This window comes from Engystomops pustulosus, chromosome 11 (genome assembly GCF_040894005.1).
Source record: "Engystomops pustulosus chromosome 11, aEngPut4.maternal, whole genome shotgun sequence".
Taxonomy (NCBI): domain Eukaryota; kingdom Metazoa; phylum Chordata; class Amphibia; order Anura; family Leptodactylidae; genus Engystomops; species Engystomops pustulosus.
In genome coordinates this window covers 78522347-78546796 of record NC_092421.1, presented here as the reverse complement: position 1 = coordinate 78546796, position 24450 = coordinate 78522347, and the positions used below count along the sequence as shown (strand labels likewise).

The following is a 24450-nucleotide window of genomic DNA, read 5'->3' as shown; positions in this document are numbered from 1 at the left end:
AGGATAAAGCTGAAGCATCCTTCCAGGACACAGCTACCTCCCAGCCTGCCATTGCATCCAGGCTGGTGATCTACATCCTGTGGCTCCCTCCAAGTACCTCTCCAGTACTCCATCATCTTGTTAAAGGCACGTTGCTGATGTTCCTGTCGGTTCCAATAAAGAACTGTAAGTGTTTCTGTTCAACCTCTGCCTCCGTCTGGTCCCTGCTACTCCGGCTGTCACCATCACGGGCACCCTGTCCACCACACAGAGACTCATACTCTAGACACCAAAGGGTTGCCCCAGGGAGATCCGCTATAGCAGCCTCTCCCTCATCATTTCTTGCCAACACCACCCTGCTGGAGAACTGCCAGGCTGTAGGACAGCCCTCCGGTTCCCCATACCAAGCACCGTGACACAAGCGTGCTTAGGCCGCAACCGCCAGCCACTCAGGTACTGCGGGCCCAGGCTGTCTCCAGGCCCCAAGAAAAGGCTAGGCCCCGGTGGGGGATGTTGCACTTGCTATTTACATTGTCACAGGTGGTCCTGTGACCCATTTCTCGGGTCGTGGGCTCACCCGTGCCCCTCTGCCCACACTAGCGCGTCTCCCGCGTTCCTTACCCGTCCCGGCTCCTGTATCTTCTTCCTCCACTGTGCACAGGCGCTCCCGACTCCTAGGATGCACGCCCCTGCTTCTCTAGATTTAAAGGGCCAGCGTGCCGTTAATTGGCGCTGGCCATTTTCTGAAAATGCATATAAGCCTGCCTCTTCCTGCACACCCTGCCAGAGCTTTGTGCTCGTGCCCTTGTGAAAGTCTCCATGCGAAACTCTTGTGTGTTCCTGCGTTACTGTTCCCGTGCCCCTGTGTGTTCCTGTGTTCCAGTTCCTGTGTTCCTGCATTACTGTTCCCGTGCTCCAGTGTGTTCCCGTTTCCCTTCTGTCTGGACCTTCCGTTGCTGACCCCGGATTGGACTTGACGTTGCATCTCTGCCAACTGCCCTGACCCTGTCCCCCGACTGCCCTGACCCTGCCCACAAGACTGTCTCCTGCAAAGGTACCTCGACTGCCACCGCGGTCTAGTCGCACCTGTGGAACCAGTTGGTGGTACCAAGCCACAGCAACACCGTCCTGCTTTGCGGCGGGCTCTGGTGAACACCAGGTGCCACTTAGATTCCTGTCCCAGGTGTCGGCTACCACCTCCCGCGGTGGTCCAGAGAATCCACAGATCCCTAACCCTGACATACATTTGATTATCTGAATATACAACTATGTAACCTACCTCTTGGCTTATATTTGCCAATATCAAGGACACACACCCTTTTAACTATTTGTGGTCTATCCTTCGTTTTCCTGTATACATTTGTTTTTATTTGTGTATCAATAAAGATTTACATGGTTCTATATATTATGACTTACACAATTTTGTTTTGATGAAGCATTTGTCTTATCTTATCTTTTACTTACATAATACTTAAAATTTTATGAGTAATTAATGTACTACAGAATTCAGTTATTTTCCTTACTGCTGTATCTTACGTCTGTCTAATATCCATTATATAGCAGTCCGCTCCATGTTTATAAAGCTTGGATGTGGAACTCTTATGATAGTTTGTAACCTTTTTGTGATGCAACACTTTGCTGCTGTGATTACTTTGCCACTTAATTACTGTCTTTGTCTATGGATGTGACAATACATTGCACATGTTAATAACATAAGTACAAGCAATAACCTGCCTGATGTTAATGATAGAAGATTTGTTTCAATGACCTCAATCGCTACTTACTCTCATGAAATGAAGGTCATTATACGTTGTACTGTTTACTGTAGTGTTTCTATTGTTTTCAATGTGACACAAAATATACATCTCTCTTGAATGAAGCTCGGGTTGATGATTTCTAATTATCCGCTATATAATACAAGTTGAACGTTAAGACACATCCTTTAAGAACATCACCATTATCTTGTGCACACGGAGTATAATATACTGTATTCATAGCAGAAAGAAAATATTTCAGTCCAAGGAGACTTAATATAACATTTACCGAAAATTGGTATAAAAGAATCACAATCTAAGAAATTCCCCCAGCGGAATATGTGATTCTCCAAACTACAAAGAACAAATATAACAAGCTACATTTTACCCATTTAACACACATTTTTATATTTTGATAGATCGGGGACAAAGGGACAAGGAGATACCAAACATTTTATTAATTATGTTTATTTATATATATTTCCTTTTTAGTGAATGGAGGTGATTAGGGTTTTTTTTTCTTGTCTTTTGAGGCCCCCTTGTGTGTTTAAACCCTAGGGGGTCTGATCACTCCTACAATATACAGAAATACTAAAGTATTGCAAAATATTGCGCTCTGACACTCACTGCGCATGCGCAGCTTTTCTGCTTAGCTTCCTGCTTAGTGTTGCTAAGTAGGGAGCCGCGCATGCGCAGTGAGCCGGCCAGCAGAGGACATGACTGCTTTGACGCTCACTGCACATGTCAATCGTAGGCGTAGGCGTCATAATTTGGCCAATGCTATAAGGGCTCTATGGGAACCTGCCCACAACAAAATTTTTGCAAACAGCAGTGAAAGGTTACCTTTATGTATTTCAAAACTGAGTACTGACAAGGGGCTGGCGTTGAGTGAGATAAAAAGCAGAGGTTTGTATGTAATTTCACCTGACGAGGGCTCCTGCCCAGAGCCTAAACACATTGGGGCAGATTTACTTACCCGGCCCATTCGCGATCCAGCGGCGCGTTCTCTGCTCTGGATTCGGGTCCGGCCGGGATTCATGAAGGCAGTTCCTCCGCCGTCCACCAGTTGGCGCTGCTGCGCTGAAAATCATCTCAACGCGCCGGAATGCACCACCTCGGACCAGGTGAAGGTAAGCGCTCCCCAAGCGACACTTTTTCGGTTTTTAAATGCGGCGGTTTTTCCGAATACGTCGGGTTTTCGTTCGGCAACGCCCCCCGATTTCCGTCGCGTGCATGCCGGCGCCGATGCGCCACAATCCGATCGCGTGCGACACAATCCCGGGCAATTCAGGTACAATCGGCGCAAATCGGAAATATTCGGGTAACACGTCGGGAAAACGCGATTCGGGCCCTTAGTAAATGACCCCCATTGTGTTTTACCCTTCAATTAAACTTTTTTATGGATACAAAAATTCGATCAAATTAGTAAGTGTTGCAGCGCCTACCAGAACGGGATGACACCTCGTAGATCTTCACAAAACTGAGTACTGAATAAACTTAGATTATTAAAAGATTGTGTCAATCTGTTTCTAAATGTGGTCATTTCTTTTCCATTCAAAGATAAACTCAGAGTTTAATTTCCTGTTTTCATAGTAATTATGTGTCTCATACAGGCCGAGTAGTCAGTACAATGGAGTAATACTGATGGCTTATTCTCTAAAGCTGACCACATATACGGCAATCCACAGATGTACCCTGACAAGAAATATACAATCCAACTTGATTGTGTGTGAGGCCACTGTAATAACTATATACAGCCCCCCTTATAACTATATACAGCCCCTCTATAATAACTATATAAACTCCCACATAATAAGAATATACAGCCCCCTATAATAAGTATATACAGCCCCCTTTAATAACTATATAAACTCCCACATAATGACTATATACAGCCCCTCTATAATAACTATATACAGACCTCTATAATAACTATATAAACTCCCACATAATAAGTATATATAGCCCCCTATAATAACTATATACACCGCCACATAATAACTGTATACAACCCCAAAATAATAACTATATACAGCCCCTCTATAATAACTATATAAACTCCCACATAATAAGTATATACAGCCCCCTATAATAAGTATATACAGCCCCCGTTAATAACTATATAAACTTCCACATAATGACTATATACAGACCTCTATAACTATATACACCCGCACATAACTATATACACCCCACATAATAACTATATACAGTCCCCCTATAATAACTATATATACTCCCACATAATAGCTATATATAGCCCCCTATAATAACTATATACACCGCCACATAATAACTGTATACAACCCCCAAATAATAACTATATAAACCCCCACATAACTATATATAGCCCCCTTATCATAACAATATAAAGCCCCCCTATAATAACTATATACAGCTCCCCTGTAACTATAGACTCCCCCCATAATGACTACTGTATATACGTCCCCCCTATAACTATAGACAGTCCCCCTATAATAGCTATATACAGACCTAGGCAAAATAATAAAATTGTTCTCACCTTTCCCTGTTCCCCTGATGTGCGCCGACCTCCTCCTCTTCCCTTGCGGTGTATGGATACTGGCACTGGTGGCGCAATCTGTGAAGTCCCTGCACCGCCAGCGGCAGAGCACTGTCATCATGTGTAAGCTCCGATGGTCCATGGCCGAGCAGGGGACTTATAGTTGCCTCGCTGTCTATTGGACACTGGTCAGGGAGCGGAAACCCATACATACTGTGGGCTATTCAGGCAGCCATGCGACCACCTGTATTACCCACATTTGGTGGGGGCCTCAAAGTGCCCTGCCCCAGGAGCCTGCCTCAGGAGTCCACCCTATAATATGGCCCTGCTTACCCTGCTAAAGTTTGGTATAAGTAGCCAGCCACTTTAATCCAATCCCTGAATAGCAACCAAACAGCATTAACTGTTCTTGTAGAGTAAATACAGGTATGTCTCAAACCTAAGAGTGGTATTCACCTCTCCACTATGAAATTCCTCTGGAATTCATCTAACCCAGACCAGGGACCAGTAGCGGATTATAATATGGGTGGTTTGGGTGGTATCCCGGGGACCCAGGCCTTCTAGGGGGCCCATGACCATCCAAACTACCTACTGAATTTTATACTGAAAAGGACCTTCACTCATGAACTACTTGTACATTTGTTCCTGCTCTGTATACACATGTACACAAGATCCATTTCAGGACCTTTTAAGCTCCTGAAACTGCAGATAGAAAGGAGCAGAAGGGTCACATCCTCCATTCCCCAAGTATCTGATTCTAGTACCAGACTTGTAGGGGCTGTGATATTCATACAGGGCCCATGGTGGTCTTATCCGCCCCTGCTGGAGACTGACCCGTTGCAATCAGTGACTTTTATATTAAAGGGGTTGTCCACAATAAGATAAGTTATTTTTAACTAGCAACAAAAAGCATAATAAGTTACCATTAGCATTGAGGATCTTTGTGTGGCTTTTTTCTACATCGCGATGGTTTTGACTCACATTCAATCACTCTAATAGGCACTTACATGCCTCTTCCCCGTGATGTGCGATTATGAGTTCAACGTCAATTTATCCAACTAATCAGGAATTTGCACTACAGAATAATGAAGTTATTTCTTTTCATCAACCTCAATTCTTCCATCATTTACACTTAGAACTTTTCTTGGAACTGAAATGTATAATTAATTATGCTTTATTCTGTTTTATTCCGCTTCCTCGTCTTAATTATAACCTTTCCATTTTTGTGTCATTTAGCCTTGAAATCTCCAAACTTGACCCAGTTTTGGAAAAAATGAACCACTCTGGGGCAGCCGTGCACAATGAATGCCTGAACTACATCAACGTAGAGAATGGATCTCTGTGGAATGAAAGTGTTGGCTCCAATTCTTCTCTGAGAACCCTACATCACCTCTTTATTGGAGCCCAAAAACAAGAGCCCAATTATGTGGCCATTCCGGCCACTATCTTCTACAGCCTCCTCTTTCTTTTTGGTATCTTGGCCAATGGCTTAAGTATCCTCACCTTAATGAGGAATGGTAGAATGAAAGTGAGTGCCGTGCGCTTCTACCTCTTGAGTTTGGCCCTGGCAGATATTCTACTTCTTCTTACTATTCCAGTGACTTTGTACAGATATTTTTGGCAATATTACCCCTGGGCTCTGTCTGACACAGTATGTAAACTATACTTTATGATCAGACAAGTCTACTGTGCCACCACCAGCTGGACCATCATTGCATTCACTTCCGAGAGATACTTTGCCATATGTCACCCCATGTGGTCTATCACTGGACTTCGGAAGTCCCGAATGGCTTATTTATTGGCATTTATCTGGATTTTGTCCTTCCTCAGTACTATACCTGTGGCTATAGTATACGGTGAGACTGCAGCTTGTATTCTGGACTACACCGCCACTTCTCGGGAGGAAGTTGTCCTTGATTCCACAGTTTGCGAAATGCTGGAACCGAAACCTTACATTGTCTACAAAAGCATCATGCAGACGCGCAGCATCTTGTTCTTTGTGGTGCCCTTGGTTGCCATCATTATTTTCCATCTCCTAATTTTTCAACACTTCAATATGAACCACCGGCAGAGGGAGAAGATTGGATTGACAAGAACGCACTGGCAGTTTTCTTCGAAGCATATGAATCAGCCCCGTAGTCGTCCATACTCAGAAAGAAAGGCGCGACAACTGATGGGTAGGTGTTATTTTTAGAGAAAAGTAAAGTCCTCAACACTGTGACCCACAAGGCCTGTTATTTCCACTGGGCTGGGGCTTGTGACGGCCCCAAGCGCCACCCAGTGAATCAAAAGGAGGGTGCAAGCGGTCGCCCATGTCCCTTAGTGCATAAAATAATAAACTCAATACTTACCTTTCGGCGCTCCTCTTCTCCAAAGGATTCCTCAGCAGTAGCGCGTGCAGATCCAAGTCCGCATGCACACTATGATGAAACGTCTCATGAGGTCATAGTGTGTGCATGGGCAGAGAGTATGAACTTGACTCTGCTTGTGCTACTGCTGAAGAATCCAATGTAGAAGAGGAGACACGAGGATGAGTTTATTTTTGCAATGTACTGAGGGGAGTCTGCTGGATACATACATAATAGTGGCAGTGTACTGGGGCTTACTATATTATAGGGGAGGGGAGGTTTTTGCTCGGGCTACGAGTATACTGAGGAAGGCCTGGGGCTACCTGTGTACAGGGGTTCAGTGACCAGGGGCTTGTGCTGGATACATATATACTGGGAGCATGTGTGGGGCTACCTATATAAAGGAGGCCTATGTGCTGGGGACACATTTATGCCTGATAAACCAGGGACATTACGGATAGATCCAGGCACCACGACTGTGGTATCTTCTTATATTTATTATCCATTGCCTCCTTCCTTCTAAAAATCAACTTTTTCAATTATGCTAATGCGTCCAAAGGGCTCTTGGGGAACATTACCAGAGACCCTCCATGCTGCAGCTTCCCAGGCTGTTACATTGTCTCCATCTGCACTTCTCGCTTCCCTCTGTCTGATGTGATCTCACAGCAGCATAGGAAGTTTTATCACACACTGGGAGGGGGAGGTGCTCTAGCTTCACAGGCTGTTACAATGGGAGCACTTCCCTTCACCCAATGTGTGCTGACACCTCCATTGCTATTGTAAGATTACAACAGGCAGAGGAAAGGGGAAGTGCAGAGGGCCCTGAATAACAACATGTTCGCTACAGCACGGAGGGGCACAGGTAATGTCCTTCAGGTAATGTCCCTGGTCTATCATGATGGATTTTGATGGTAGATTTCCTTTAAAACTTCTCAATGCTGAGGAATAACTGTTATCAAGCAAATGGCGGTGAATTATTTAAGAGCATTTATTTTTGTATGAACTGTGATATTGTACATCCAACCCTAGGAAATAGACATTGAAATCCTCCAAATAGCGCCATCGTCTGACTTCTCCCTGGGGGTCCATTATTGGGATACAGCCTCGGACAACCCTCTTTATAATGCTTTTTGGACATTCCCCATCTCAGGTAACCAGGGTGAATTTTATCATGAAAACTAAAAATAAAGCCCCTTAATTACAGTAGAAAAGATCATATTGTACTGCCGACCTCTAAAAATACACATCAGACACATTATCCAAATGCCACCTGGCACTTTACAGCCACAGACATATCATTTTCTAAGCAGTAATTTTCTTTTAAAAAAAAAACTGTGTGATTATTCATGTTTCTGACATAAAGGCAGATCAAGTCTTAGATATACAAATCTCACATTTCACTAAGTTAAAGGGAACCTGGCACCAAATGTTACCCCATTAAACTAGTAGCCCCCCTCATATAGGGGATGTATTTTCTAGAATTCCCTCTTTTATGTGAAATTTCACCTATTTACTTGGAAAAAAAATCTCCCTCAAAGTCATGTGATAATGAGCTGAGATAAAAGAAAAAAGAGTCATGTATTGCCTGAGATGAGTCAAGTTCAAAGGATAAAGTAGGGTGACTGTATTTAACACTGTAAATGTAATCAGAATCCATCCTGATGAACCAGGGACATTACTCATAGATCCAGGCATCGGGACTGTGGTATCTTCTTGTATTTGTTATCCATGGCCTCCTGCCTTACAAAATAAACTTTTAAAATTATGGTAAGGACCCAGAAGGGCACTTGGGGGTGTTGCCAAAGCCCCTCCGTGCTGTAGAGTCAAAGGCTGTTACACTGTCTCCCCTCTCCCCGCTCTCTTAGCACTTCCCCCCTCCCTCTGCCTCCCGCAATATTCACACAGTCGGAGGGGGGAGATACTTTTGCACAGTGTAACAGCCTGTGAAGCTACAGCACAGAAGGGCTCTTATAATGCCCCCAGAGCTCATCTGGCTCATTAGCATAATTTTAACTATCTTATACTCAACCCATTTGTATGAATTTATCCTAAAAACCACGCAGTTCATGCATATGCGTACATTGGATCACGCTCCCATGGATTTTTAAAGATTTGCTATTACTGTTTCTTCGCTGAGAAATGTATTTGATATTTTCACCCTTTGAAAAATTGGGAGAATGAGATTGAAGTTATTGAGGATATTTTTTAATAAAAATATGTATAGAACTCAAATCACTGAAATTCAATCCAGTCCCGTTACCAGGAAACCTGCTCATTACTGTCTGTCTGAATCTAATTGAAGAGCCAAGTGTAGAATCATGGAACAGAATTTACAAAGTTATTTAAAATTGGAAAAATAATGTAAGAAACTTTTGCAATACTGAACGTATAAAGTTTCGGAGATTTATCATAAGTTTCTAAGGTAAAACTGTTCTAATTGTCCATGAAAACCAATCAGAGCTCAGCTTCAATTTTATAAAGTGCTGTGGGAAAATGAAAGCTGAGCTCTGATTGGTTGCGATGGGCAACTAGAATAATTCTGTTGTAAGAGACTTCTTATACATCTCTCCCAAAATTGTATATATATTCCCAACAAATCCAACTCTTTCTCGCACAGTTGGCAGCTTTTCTCTAGCCTCCAGTTTTTTGGGAGAAGTAGTGTTAGCAGCTTTAGAGATCAATGGGGCACATTCACTAAGAGCGGTGCAAACTGCACTAAATGTGGTTTTCATGTGTATAGTGCAGGGTGCGCCATATTCATGAAGAACAAGCACCAGAAATCCTAAATCTGGTGCTCTATGCACTGGCCCAACATCAACTTGCAGTTTGCACCTAAAAGAACGTGCAAAGCCCTTTGTAAATCCGCCTCATTGGGGCTCATTTACTAAGGGTCCGCGGACCGCGATTCTGTCGGGTTTCCCAAATATTTCCTTTTTGCACCGAATTGCCCGAATTTTGGCGCACGCGATCGGATTGTGGCGCATTGGCGTCGGCTTGCTTGCGACAGAAGTCGGAGGGCGTGCCCGTCGAACGACTGGACGGATTTGGACAAACCGCGGAATTTAAAAACAAGTAGTCCTTTTATAATCATATACAATCTGCTCACAGTGGGGCACATTTACTTAACCGTCCCGTTGACGCCACCGATCCGGAATGTCCGCCGATGATTCGGAACTGCCGCGATTCACTAAGATCATGCTTCCAATTTCAGATCCGCCGGAGTTCACCTTCTTCTTCCTGGTGCACGTGAGTGCTGATCTTGCGACACAATTTCGTTTTTAAATTCCGCGGTTTGTCCGAATCTGTCCATGCCTCCCCGATTTGTGTCACATGCAAAATCCGATTACGTGCGCCAAAAACCCGGGGCGATTCAGGGCAAAACGGTAAAAAGTAGGGAAACCCAACAAAAAGCGTCCGACGGACCCTTAGTAAATGTGCTCCAATGCGTTTTGGCTATATGCCCTTCTTCAAAGTACACAGAATCATAAAGGGTTAATAGCAGAAACGCATTGTGAGCAGATTTTATATGAATAAAGAGGACTACTAATTGCCGTTCCCATTTATTTTATTCTCAATATACATTATGGTACTTAGACTGCCTCCTTAGGATGTTGGGTGTCCAAAATTACTCACTGTCCGGGGGCTAGAGAGAATAAATTACAACTACAGGCGGTCCCCTACTTAAGGACACCCGACTTACAGACAACCCATAGTTACAGACGGACTCCTCTGCCCACTGTGACCTCTGGTGAAGCTCTCTGGATGCTTTAAAATAGTCCCAGATTGCAATAATCAGCTTAAAATGGTCTGTAATGAAGCTTTATTGATAATCCTTGGTCCAATTACACCAAAAAAATTTGAAACTCCAATTGTCACTGGGGCAAAAAAAAAAAATTGTCGGGAACTACAATGATAAAATATACAGTTTCGACTTACATACAAATTCAACTTAAGAACAAACCTACAGTCCCTATCTTGTATGTAACCCGGGGACTGCCTGTATATCAGAATTTATGTTGCAACACCTGTTAAAGCATCTCTAGCCCCCCCCCCCCCCCTTTCATGTTAAAGGGGTTGTGCAGCTCAGGTGTAGAATTGTGTCTGCCTCTAAGCTCTCCCTGAGCAAAGGTTTTTTTTCATTCCATTTCTCCCAACAATCAAACCCCTCGGATGATTAAAACATGGCCTTCTAGTGATATTCCATTATTTAATGTGATTATAATAGCCTTTTAATAATTGAGATGTTTTTGCTCAGATGTCTGAATCATTTCACTACTTTATAAAAGTATATTAGACGTTACCTGTCACCGTTCAGCAAGTAACAGGGGAGGGGGGGATAGCTTAAAGGAAACCTACCACTACCGATCTACCTATTAAAGGACACCTGTCATCAGGTCTGTGTCACTTGTCCTGTCACCTCTACCTGTTGGAGAAGCTCACAAGGATCCATCCCAGCCTTTATCTAGTTATTTCATACATTATTCATTGTAAAATCATCTATTCTTTATTATGTAAATGAGGCTGGTCACATGGTCAGAGGCAGTGATGTCACCCCTGTGCCCCCTCCCCTCTCCTCCCCCTGCTCATGTGTGTGTAATGTAAAGTATTGCTATTACACAGTGTGTGCTGCATCTGCTGACATGCTGCATCCTCCTAATATACAGGTGAGAGACACAGACATCAGCTACACAAGTGCCTGACATGTTCTGCTGTAACATGGCTTCCTGGAGCTGCTGTATCTCTCCTAAACACACACAGGCTGCAGGGGGCGCCAGCACCAGGAAGCACATCATTATACAGCCTCACATCATTATACAGGCTGTCAGTCAAGCACTGGGGGTGTGGCTGTGCCTCCCACTCATGAATAGAGTGGACAGCTTGAATATGCTAATGCTTCATTAGACATTTCACAGGTCATTTGCATACAGCTTTAGGACCTCATTGCTTAGGTTTACAGGCATGTAGAGGGACAATGAAGGGATAGAGGCAATGCTCTCTAATGGCAGTTTATGAAAATATATTTAGTTTAGGGGGTTATTTTGCATGACGGGTTCTCTTTAAGGTAGATCCGGTGGTGGGTGCATCTAACGAATGTAAGGATAGCACTTTTTAGGGCTAATCCTTTAGTCCCCACAATCTTTTAGAAAGTTTAATGGCCTTGATATGCAAATTTTCTAAAGAGGCTACTGGGACGTAGAGTAGCCGGAGCTGAGGCTACACTGCGTGGCTACCCCAGTAGCCTCTATGATCCTCCTACCAGATATCTCCTTGTAGCTGCGTGCTGAAGATATCGGGTAGGAGGATCATAGAGGCTACTAGGGCGTGGAGTAGCCACACCGTGTAGCCTCAGCTCCGGCTACTCCATGCCCCAGTAGCCTCTTTAGAAAATTTGCATATCAAGGCCATTAAACTAACTTTCTAAAAGATTGTGGGGACTAAAGGATTAGCCCTAAAAAGTGCTATCCTTACATTCGTTAGATGCACCAACCACTGGATCTACCTTAATAGGTAGACCTGTGGTGGTAGGTTTCCTTTAAAAGTGTCCCATCTCCTTGATTCATCCTCCCCTCCGCCTCCTCTTTCTCTGCCTTTTCCCTGCTCACTCAGCTACGCCTAGAAGGGGAACCAGGCGTTGGAGCTGCCCCCTCACTAGATGGTGCTGGCGTGGAGCTAGGTAATGTCTAATATACTTTTATAAAGTAGTAAAATTATTCACAATGCTGACAAAGGCATTTTTAAACTCATCACTGCAGAGTCTGTTGGGTATCGCTGTTTGGATACATTTTGCACTGTTCCTGGATATTGTGCTTGCTTTATACTGTATATTAGGATTACTAGATGGTCTCTTTTCTTTATAGGTGCCGTGGTGGTGGCCTTTTTCCTGTGCAATTTTCCGGACACGGCATCGTCTCTCATGCAGATCTATATCGATAACTGGAACACGTACGTCCTCAAGGTCTACACTTTACTGAAGACCTATTTATCGCTACCACTCTGGTATCTCAACAGCGCTCTGGACCCCATTCTCTTCTGCATTTCCTCCACATCTTTCCGCAGCGCGTGCAGGGAAACCCTAATGGCTCTTCCTTCATGGCATGAAAAATCTGCCGATGGACCCAATCACATATACCAAGCCTCTTCTAGTGCCCGATCTGGTGGATCTTCCCTTGTGTCTGCACCCAGCACACGCTCAACGTGGACCCTAAATTCCAACGAAGGAGAACCGAAAGAGTGCTTGGCCCAGAGCCGCCATAGCGACCCCAAACTTTTATTCTTTCGCCATCTTGACATAAAGGAAACAGGTGATTTTTCGGTGCCGTAAGGAGTCTATTTTTGGAAACTTAGTGAATTGATTGGAGGAGACGTTGTATGTAATTTGATAAATGATAGTGATCAGACAAAGGCCGTTTTTTACTCATCGCGACTTTAATTGCAAAGGAACGACGGAAGCAAATAGAGAAAAGAAAACATCAAAGCCGTAAACTGGCGAAGAGAAATCGCCGGTCATATTTCTAAGAGGATTATGTGAGATAGAAAATTGCTGTCATTTGACTGAAACGGATGAGGCTGCGCCGCGAGCGACTAATAACTGTGCTTCAAACAAAGATAATTAATTAGCGCTGCCCATGTTAATAGCCTATTCAGATCTTTGCTTTGAATTGCAGGACTATGTATATTAGTAATGTAACGGACCTGAATCAGCGCCACTGACCCAGTGACATTCTTCTTGCTTGTGCCCATTCTGTGCAAAATTGATGATTATACTTTTTCTCACTAGTTTCCCAAAAAAATGCTCATCAATTATTTCCAGACCATTTAGCAAATGAATAATTTAAATTCTTAGCAACTTTATTATAAAACATATTATTCCTTCAATGTGAAGTGACCTCAACGTTACCGAAATTACAGTTTCTGTAAATTTGTATTTTAAAGGGAACCTGTCACCACATTGTCACAAATACAGCTAGTGGCAGGTTCCTATAGAGCCCTAGTAACTATCTGACCCCTTCCTAGCTAAAAATTTTTCCCTCACTTCCCCTTAAAATCAGAGTTATAAACTTGCCTGGTATCTAGGGATCTATAGAGCGAGTCGAGGGACATGACCTAATGTCATGGGATCAGAGTGACATCATCAAAGGTCCTTTAGCTTCTTAACATTAGCAAACTCTACCCCATGCACATATGTGACCACATAAAAAAATCACAGCAGCCTGCAAGGACTTCTACTTCTCTCCATGCAGGCTGCTGAGATTTCATATGATATGATATGCTGTGATTTCATGTGATATACGCTTGGTGTACAGTTTGGTAATGTTAGGAGGCTAAAGGACCTGTAATGAGGTCACGCTGGTCACATGACATTAATGCTGCATGAAGACAAAGCATGGGGAGGAGTTGCTGGATTCAGCTTGAGGAGGCCACGCCCACTTAAACTTGCTATAGACATCCTTGAATAGCAGGTAAAATTATAAAGTTGAATGTATGGGAAGCTAAAAGAAGGGTGTCAGTTAGTTACTAGGGCTCTATGGGAACCTGCCATTAGCTGTATTTGTGAAAAATGTGGTGACAGGTTCCCTTTAAGTTTCAGCTGCTGGGTGGAGACCTAGCTGCCGCTACTCACTATTCCCCCTCCCATCTTCATAGAACGTCTATGTAATCTGACAGCTCAGTGACCTCCTGTTTGGTTTGCTAGCAAGATGAGATTCAGCAAATAGAAATGTAAATTAGGTGGGAGGATAAGAGACCAAGTCAGTGGAGAAAGAAGCATTCTCCTCTGAAAAGATATCTAGTTTTTTGGTATTTACATGTAACAACGTCCTACGTACATATGCAAAGTTTTATATAAAAATTTCTTGATTACATAAGTTAGTAAAAATGAGGCATTCTGGGTACTTCTGGGCACTACAATTGCTTTAAAGAAACAGATATCAATGCAATATGATTCGAGTTGCTCAAGTATTTTGCTAAGATATTAGTAACATACAGAAAACTTCTACAAGTTCAACTCATAGAGGAAACTGGGTCATCCAGGTCAATGGATCGAAACACTTTATAGACATCTTCAAAAAATATGTATCCATTTTAATCATGTTGTACAATTTGTATTATTGTTATTTTTTTAATATTAACCCCCCCCCCCCCTAAATATTCATACAATTTGCTATAAGCACAGGATTGTGATGTCCACAGGTGGTCTGTCAGCTCCATAGTCTCAAGCTACACATATGGCCTTGTGGGTAAAGAGTTCTTCATCATAAGCATGTCTTTCATGAAATCTTGAAATGTATCTATATGCAAATGAGCATTTTAGTGCACCATGGGCGTGGCCATGAGGTCTGGTGCAACCTAGTTGCCTAGTTGAACTGCACAGCACCGCCCACTCACTCTTGATTGACAGCATCCTAATCCCCTTATATTACTGGACAGAGAAAGGTAATCTGGATACATTAGTTGAATTAGTGGGTTTGATGTCCCAGAGGGGGCGGAGTCTATTGCAATTACGGGGTGGAGACAAGTCCGTTTATGGACTAGAGAAGTAAAAGTGTGTGATGCAGGACAGGATGTGAAGGCGGAATGGAGAATAGTGATGAAATTTTGGGGGCTGGAGGGATAAGAGGGGTTCATTTACATGGGGCTGCATGTTAGAGGCTGGAGGGATGCTGTTACATGGCACTGCAGTTAGAAAGCTGGAGGGTACATGAGGGATTTATTTATATGGGACTACAAGTTAGGAGGCTGGAGGGGACAGAAGAGATGCATTTACATGGGACTGCAGTTAGTATGGCGGCTTGGTGGCTTAGTGGTTAGCGTTACAGCCTTGCGGAGCTTGGGACCTGGGTTCAAGTCCCAGTATCAACATCTACAAAGAGTTTGTATGTTCTCTCCGTGTTTGAGTGGGTTTCCCCCAGGTCCTCCAGTTTCCTCCCACACTCCAAAAACATACTGGTAGGTTGATTAGATTGTGAGCCCCACTGGGGACAGGGACCAATTTGGAAAGATCTGTCTAGCGCTGCGTAATCTTTAGGCGCTAAATAAAGGAATTATTATTATTAAAAAGTTGAAGGGGCATGAGGAATGTATTTATATAGGACAAAAGAGATGCATTTACACGGGACTGCATGTTAGGGAGGCTAGGGGGGATATCCCCTTTAATCCCATGCACATGCTCTTGTACATCTCTATCCCAGGGAATCTACAATAATGATACAGCTGAAGAATCATGGATCTTTCGTGTTACCAGCAAAATAATACAGTTCAGATTCAGGGAATATGGACACGATCGATGGACTTCCTTATCTCGCTACAATTGTGAATGTGACCTTTCTAGACAAAGTCTGGATGTTTACTACAGATGACTATTGTGATATGTTCTGTCTGACCTTTATAGTTATTATGTACAGCTTTCATGGTTGGCGAGGAGCCTAAGATGATGAATCCAGCTCTGTTGTGCCATGGGTACCCAGCATGCCAGTAGTGTGCGGCCCGTATTGTTCTGTGTGTGGCGCTGACATATCAGTACACCTTCTGTGAATCAGAGCTGTTGTAGTGGATTACAGGGTCAGGGCTGTGCCGGGTGACAGCTCTTTACTCTGTTACTTTTTGTAATATTATGATACGATATTTTTTAAAAACTGGCGAATGTATTTTTGTTTTATATAAAAATAAAAGAATTGTTATTCATTTGTCCCCTTTCTCAATGTGTCACTAAAGGGATTCACACACAATCAGAACTTATATTACAGGGAACCTGTCAGCAGAAATTGACCTAATAAACCTTTACGCAGCTCCTTGCCAGCACAGTGTAGCATGCCCTGGGGGAAGAAGCAGCTGCAGCAGCCTGTGTGCCTGTATCTCAGTCTCCTTATACATTCTTCCTCCCCAGGGTACACAGCCCCATGTGTAATGTCCCTGCCAAAGCAGGGCCCATCACAAAGATTGCTCCTATTAGATCAGGGGTCTCAAACTCGCGGCCCGCGGGCCAACTGCGGCCCGCGGGACAACATTTTGCGGCCCCCGCCTGGAAAAGCACCGCCCGCCGTGTATTCACGGCGGCGGTCGGGTCGCGCTGCATGGAGAGGGCTCACGGGCTGAGCCCTCTCCATAGCCGGTAAGTCTTTGCTGCATATTGCAGCAAAGGCTTACCGGTAACATCCTAGCATGCTAGCACCGATCGCGGGTGTTTTTACAGCGTGGGCTGCCGCAAAGCTGCCGACAGCCTCAAACAGATAGCGGCGCATGGGCGCCGCCATCTTACCTGGGATCGCCGCTCCCCGTGACGTCATCGGGGGCGGCGATCCGTCTCCATGGTAGCCTCGGGTCTTTCGAAGACCCAAGGCTATTTCGTTTTAACCCCTTCATTACAATGTGCTGATAGCACATTGTAATGAATGAGGAGGAAAATCCCCTTATACTGCCATACTGTAGTATGGCAGTATATGGTAGGATCGAACAGACAACCTAGGGTTAAAGAACCCTAGGGAGTCTGAAAAATAGTATAAATAAAAATAAAAAAAAGTTTTTAAAAAAAAAATTAGAATAAAAAAAAATTAAATTTCAAATCACCCCCCTTTCCCTAGAACTGACATAAATATAAATAAACAGTAAAAATCATAAACACATTAGGTATCGACGCGTCCGAAAATGCCCGATCTTTCAAAATATAATAACGTTTTTTACAATGCGTTTTACCCCGTTACGGAAAATAGCGCCCAAAGTCGAAAATGGCACTTTTTTGCCATTTTGAAAAATATAAAAAAATCTATAAAAAGTGATCAAAAGGTCGTACAGTCCTAAAAATGATATCATTGAACATATTATCAAATTTCGCACTGAGCCCCTGACTGGGCTCAGTGCGGTAGGAGCTTGGGACCCCTCGGTGCACAGGACGCGTTCATAGAGAAAACACGTCTCCCAGCTCGGGGCTTTCCTTGCGCTGGGAGACGCCATGACATTTGAATCTGAATAATGATATTTTGTAAGCGCATTTTGTGTGGAAAACTTGATGCGGCCCAGCCTTACCCAGAATCTACCTCCAGCGGCCCCCAGGTAAATTGAGTTTGAGACCCCTGTATTAGATTGTATGCGTCCCATAGAGCCTGATCACCTCTGTGTGCCATCTACTGTCTATGATTGGTATTGCAGCTGTTCTATATCTGCCTGTTTGGAATATGCTTGCACTGAACTCTCTGCCCCAAGGGAAGTTCATAAGACTCCCTGGTGGCTGGAAAGTTCTAGGCAAATCTAAGATGGAGTTAGAAGCGTACGTCTGCTGTCTCAGACACAAGGCCTATAGAGATACCAGGCCTGAAGGACTCTACCTTCAAGAGCCTGCCTAAGCCCCATCCATCTCTCCAGCCTGAAGCTACCTAAACAGATATACCAGGACTAGTGGAATTGTTGTCTTGGTCTGTTGCCTATGTTGAAGTTTGTGTTCTGGAAATAGAGGACCTTTGAGTTTATGGTGGACATCCCTTGTCTCCGTGTGACCCCTACCCCAAAGATGCACAAACACAAGGGTCTCCTATCTAGCATCTAGCCAGGGATCCTCACACACCTATCGGTAGTGCCCCAGGGAGAACTACTATTCATCTGCAGCATCTCCCTCTCTTTCCTTGCAATCTACCTGCCAGATACCTGCCCAGCGTGGATGAGGCCTGTTCCTCTGGTACCCAGCGACCATGACCCCATCGAGTTCTAGGCCACGCTCAGCCACTCAGTACCAAAGGAAATCCAGCTGCCACCAAAGGCCCCGGTGCGGGATGTTGCCCATTAATAGCTTTCCTCTCCTTGAAATCTCCTAAATGTAGCAAGTGCATCGTGTGCTCCATAGGACTTCCAGGAAAGCTGCTGATGGCTGATCCTGGAAATCTCATTCCGTCAGAGGGACTTGCAGTCCTCGGTTCTGTTGATTGAGTGACAGAAGCACAAATAAATGTTACAGATGATGTAGACCTTAAAATTTTAGATATGGAAAAAATTACATTAAATAGGCAAATGGAAGCGTAATAAGATACCTGGCGCAGCTCGTAGCTTTATCAAGCTGTATGAGAAATACATTTCCAGTATCTCTGGCAACTGTGAACTTAGAGTTAATAACTTTTTTGGTGTATGCACAAGTTTTAGGATTAGTATGTGAATCAAAAGAGGAAATTATTTCGAAAGGTAGACTATCTGGTGAATGGATTGCCCCCTTTACAAAGAGAATTTTATGTATCCATCCCTGATATTTGTATATTTCCTTTTTTTTACAGTTTTCTGTGTGTATATAAAATTATGCAGATAGTAAATATAACTTTTATATAAACAATAGAAGTGTTCAGGGCACATGGGTTCCAGCATAAGGCTGGTGGTACACAGGGTCCTGGACAGGTTCATGGTACACAGGGTTCTGGCTCAGGCTGGTGGTACACAGGGTTCTGGACAAGTTCATGATACACAGGGTTCTGGCTCAGGCCGGTGGTGCACAGGGTTCTGGACAGGTTCATGGTACACAGGGTTCTGGCTCAGGCTGGTGATGCACGTTGTTCTGGACAAGTTCATGGTACACAGGGTTCTGGCTCAGGCTGGTGGTACACAGGGTTCTGGACAGGTTCATGGTACACAGGGTTCTGGCTCAGGCTGGTGGTACACAGGGTTCTGGACAGGTTCATGGTACACAGGGTTCTGGCTCAGGCTGGTGGTACACAGGGTTCTGGACAGGTTCATGGTACACAGGGTTCTGGCTCAGGCTGGTGGTACACAGGGTTCTGGACAGGTTCATGGTACACAGGGTTCTGGCTCAGGCTGGTGGTACACAGGGTTCTGGACAGGTTCATGGTACACAGGGTTCTGGCTCAGGCTGGTGGTACACAGGGTTCTGGACAGGTTCATGGTACACAGGGTTCTGGACAGGTTCATGGTACACAGGGTTCTGGTCAGGTTCATGGTACACAGGGTTATGGCTCAGGCTGGTGGTACACAGGGTTCTGGACAGGTTCATGGTACACAGGGTTCTGGACAGGTTCATGGTACACAGGGTTCTGGCTCAGGCTGGTGGTACACAGGGTTCTGGACAGGTTCATGGTACACAGGGTTCTGGACAGGTTCATGGTACACAGGGTTCTGGCTCAGGCCGGTGGTGCACAGGGTTCTGGACAGGTTCATGGTACACAGGGTTCTGGCTCAGGCTGGTGGTACACAGGGTTCTGGACAGGTTCATGGTACACAGGGTTCTGGACAGGTTCATGGTACACAGGGTTCTGGCTCAGGCTGGTGGTACACAGGGTTCTGGACAGGTTCATGGTACACAGGGTTCTGGACAGGTTCATGGTACACAGGGTTCTGGCTCAGGCCGGTGGTGCACAGGGTTCTGGACAGGTTCATGGTACACAGGGTTCTGGCTCAGGCTGGTGGTACACAGGGTTCTGGACAGGTTCATGGTACACAGGGTTCTGGCTCAGGCCGGTGGTGCACATTGTTCTGGACAAGTTCAAGGTACACAGGGTTCAGGCTTTGGGGGTACACAGTATTTCAGACAGATCTAGGGTACACAGGGTTCCAGTCGCCCCCAGCAGCTGACTGGCTACACTTCCATAGACTATTGTCTTACCTAGCCTAACTAACAAAAAGCTTTATTTTTTCTATATGCAAATTAGCTTTAGAGGCTACTGGGGAGTGTCCGAGACCAAGGAGCTGAAACTACTCCACGTTACTCTATAGCTTTGCCTAGGTAAAAAGATAAGCTAAAGATAGTGTAGGGAAGATTACGGAAGTAGAAACCTACCATCAGATCTACTCAGTCAGTAGATTCTTGAAGCTAGGTTTCATTTAAAGGGGTAAAATCTGGTGACAGGTTCTCTTTAATGGAATAGTTCCCACTTCAAAATAGGCATTAGTAGATTCCCGGGTCCCTTTATCTCAGATATAAGCTTTGGAATATAACCAAGTTATACATACTCCTCCTCATCATAACTTGCTGTCAAAAACGACAAAAACCTAATCATGCAATCATCATCATCATCATCATCATCATGGTCGGTGCAGATGCAATTTATGGGACAAATTGATTTCTTTTAACACCACAAAAGAGATTGTTTTCTGGTAATTACGTCTATTTCATGTTTTTTTAATGCTTCTGGCAAATTTAATTGAATTTCAAGAATGACAGAGATTACTTACCAGAAACAGAGAAGAACAAACAACCATCTGTCTGCAGTTATAGAACATATAAAGACCAGAAAGAAAACAGGGAACATGGGGGAAGAAGAGGGGATTGGAGAGAAAAGAAAAAGATGTGAGTGTAACTATAAAAATTTACTTTTATTAATTGCTTAAAATTTCTAAGTATATTCTCTTACTAGTATATAAAAAGTTCTAGTATGGCAGTGATTTGAACTGCCTTACTTTTATCCAAGTCACTTGGGTGATATATACACACCCGGGATTACACTCGGGTATGGGTGCCCTTATAGTTTATTATACCCTCCCGAGTTCTGTAATTCTCCCACGTAATTCTGTTGTGGGGATCAGAGGGTCAGGGACAGAAATTGAGAATTAATCAGTCCCAGCGCTACTTGGCAGCATGGTACACTGCTGTATTCATGTCTACTGTCACTGTCAGGGGAGCGATTGTAATGGACAGTGAGGTTTGTCGCTCCCTGGCTAGTGACACTGTGTCGCGCCAGCAGTAGACTTCAGTGACAGGATCGCGGCTCTAGAGGACATACGCCGCGTATCCTTCACTGCTGCAGCGCGAACACGATCGTCTCGACTTGCGTGCGTCCACGCCACTGAGACTGTCAGCTTGTTTGTACACTGGTAACTGATTTCTGTCTCTGTGAGTATTGATTTCTGCTGTCCCTGATAGAATCTGTCCCTAAACTGTGACTAAGGATAAACTGATAGCGTCCCGACACGTGTTTCGCCGGGTCTCCTTGGCTTCTTCTAAGGGCCTTACGTGGGAGAATTACAGAACTCGGGAGGGTATAATAAACTATAAGGGCACCCATACCCGAGTGTAATGCCGGGGTGTGTATATATCACCCAAGTGACTTGGATAAAAGTAAGGCAGTTCAAATCACTGCCATACTAGAACTTTTTATATACTAGTAAGAGAATATACTTTTTAAATTTTAAGCAATGAATAAAAGTAAATTTTTATAGTTACACTCACATCTTTTTCTTTTCTCTCCAATCCCCTCTTCTTCCCCCATGTTCCCTGTTTTCTTTCTGGTCTTTATAAAATTCATTAGGTGGTGCACATCGTGAGTGTTCATAAATTGGAACACTATAAACAATACCAGTTATAGAACATACACACAAAACGGGGGCATAACTACAGTGGTAGCGGCTGCTAGATTCAGGTTGGGCTTTTGCAGATGGAACTCAGTCCGGGAGGTGGATCTCAGTTCTGGGCTTAAGTCTCCGGACTTGCCCTGGGGTGCTAGGCGATGGCCTGAGGCACCTGTAGTTCCTGGAATTAGGAAAGTGGCGGTGGCAGACAGACCCTGAGGTCTGGTTCTGTCTGCGGAATCTATGCTCTGACTAAGACCTAAGATCATTTGCTTCCACCCAGCAGGGGTTTATATACTCCCCTGGTAAGGTGGGAGCAGTCCTCCAATCGGCTTCCAGCTTGTATTACAAGAACATAATTAGACAGTCACATATCACAGTGTTAACTGTTGCATTACTAGGCAGTGGCTACAGCTGGAATCACTAACTTCTCCCATAGGTGGCATCTGAATGAGTTGCTCAGGCTCACCAGATAGATCCTGACCAGGAAAGGTTGCTATTCGCAACAACCACCTTGCCTGTGCCTTGGCAGGGGTGTTGCATATGCTGTATATTTATATATGGCACAGTATGCTCTATATCTATTTATACATGAGTGTATACATGTGTGATTGAAACACATTTGTGTATACAGATAAGTATATTTTTTAAGTGGGAAGGGAGCGCCCCATTGAGAAGCCTGCTATGGGGCCCTGCCTCTCCTAGTTACGCCCCTGCACGCAAAAGTACAACAATAAGTTATTATATAGCTACTTAAAAGGGAAATACACACCAAGTAGTCATAACGTTAAAACCAGCTAAAGCCTCATGCACCCAGCTGTGTGCTTGCAGCCCGTCAGCAGGTGAGTGCCGTTACTACACCGATGTCAATAGACTGGCCCTGCCACATATCCAGGCAGTAATAGGACCTGCTCTACGATTTGTGGCCTGGCCAGTCGCTTCCGTCCTGTTGCAGTGGGGCTCAGTGCATGCAAGTGCCCAATAGAAGTCTCTGGACGCCGTGAGTCAGTCGCAGTTTGTGTGTCTACCTCACAGCACACATAAATTATTGTGTTCTTGAGGCCTAACATTGTGTATATTTCCTTTAAAGCAATAGACTGCCACCCTAAGCCAATTCAGATACAGTACTACTTTACATTATGTGTGCAGCAGCCCAGGGCCCAAGCCTTCGAGAAGGCCCAAACCACCCATCAAATTTTATACTGAAAAGGGTCTTCACCCATGAAATCCTCGTACTTCTGTTCCTGCTCTCAATACACATGTACACAAGAGCCATTTCAGGACCTTTAAAGGTCTTCAAAAAGTTCAAACATGGTGTTTTAAGAAGTGTCTAGGCGCACACGTTTTACCAGGCGTCTTTGAAAGCGTTTTTCTTCAATACTGGAAGTGTAAGCAGCTGTTTACACTGCCAGCAATGAAGAAAAAATGCTTTCAAAGCAGCCAAACGCATGGTAAACAGAACCGGCGCCAGCACTGGGCATAACCGGGCAAGTGCTGGGGCCCAGAGCTGCTAGGAAGGGGGCCCCAGCACTTAATGCTGTACATAAGGAATCCATAGGTGTGATGGGGGCTGTATCTAATGAATCCATAGGGTGTCAGGTGGGCTGTATCTAATGAATCCATAGGGGGCTTTATATAAAATAACCAAGAGGGGGCTGTTTGGGATGATAAACTAGAGAATATTTTAGGTAACAGGAGACTGTTTTAGTTTCTGAATTTTTAATGCTGCCATGTTAGTTCACTGCCAAGGGGCCCACTGAGGCGTTTAGATGCCACGTGTGAACAAGCCCCGAAAGCAGGCAGAAGGGACACATCCTCCAGTGCCCAAGAAGCTTATAGTATTCTATAAGTCTTAATCTGCCCCTGTTCAGATTGGTATGTTTCTAGGGCCCCCGGGGATAACATCGATTGGGCTCCTGAAATGCCAAAGCTTCCACTGTATAGACAACTATATGATCACAATAGTCTGTGGCTCAGGTGGCTTGTACTGTACATAATTGATATGGTGAATGCGTTCATCTTGAGTTCTGGCTCTTGTAGCTCTTTTGGGTTTATGATTTCTCTCCTGATAACAGGGGTCCAGCTGTTCTCCTATCTTTCTATCCCTGTGATAAACCTTCTCCACTGGAGTCTTTTTAGTTTAGTAAATGAGAACTCTCAATCATTAGAGACCGAGCATCGCTCTCCCCCCCTCAAACCATCAACCTGGAAAATTTAATAGAAAAGTCTTCAGGGGTCGGAGATCAGATGAGAATAATGTGAATTATAATGAATGTGCAGAATGTGCTAATTAGAAGAAACAAGAAACTTAATTGCAATGAAGATTCTGCAGATTCTGCCATGCTGGATGGAGAACATAGAACAGTATATAGGAAAAAACACCATCACAGAACCAGTTCGACCCAATCAGTCAGTGAGGTCCATTGTGTGACACGTGATGTGACATCTGTCCCTGTAGTGCACAGTGTAATGTATAGGAGCTGCCCTGTGCATATAATGTATAGAAGGGATGCAGTTACAAACACTCTCCAGCAGTGGCCGCTGCGCCCGCACCACAAAGTCTCGCAGGTTATCGCGG

The 24450-nt window shown here is 44.3% G+C and overlaps 1 protein-coding gene across 1 annotated transcript in view; it reads left to right on the top strand.

The window, feature by feature from the left end:
* Positions 1–16236, top strand: part of LOC140105974 (neurotensin receptor type 1-like) — a 34371-nt gene extending 18135 nt beyond the window's left edge. Inside the window, exons 2-3 of the mRNA XM_072130099.1 lie at positions 5491–6431; positions 12461–16236. Coding sequence (XP_071986200.1) covers positions 5528–6431; positions 12461–12924 — 1368 coding nt within the window. The 5' untranslated portion in view covers positions 5491–5527 and the 3' untranslated portion in view covers positions 12925–16236. The remainder of the gene's footprint in view (positions 1–5490; positions 6432–12460) is intronic.
* The last annotated feature ends 8214 nt before the right edge of the window (positions 16237–24450 follow it).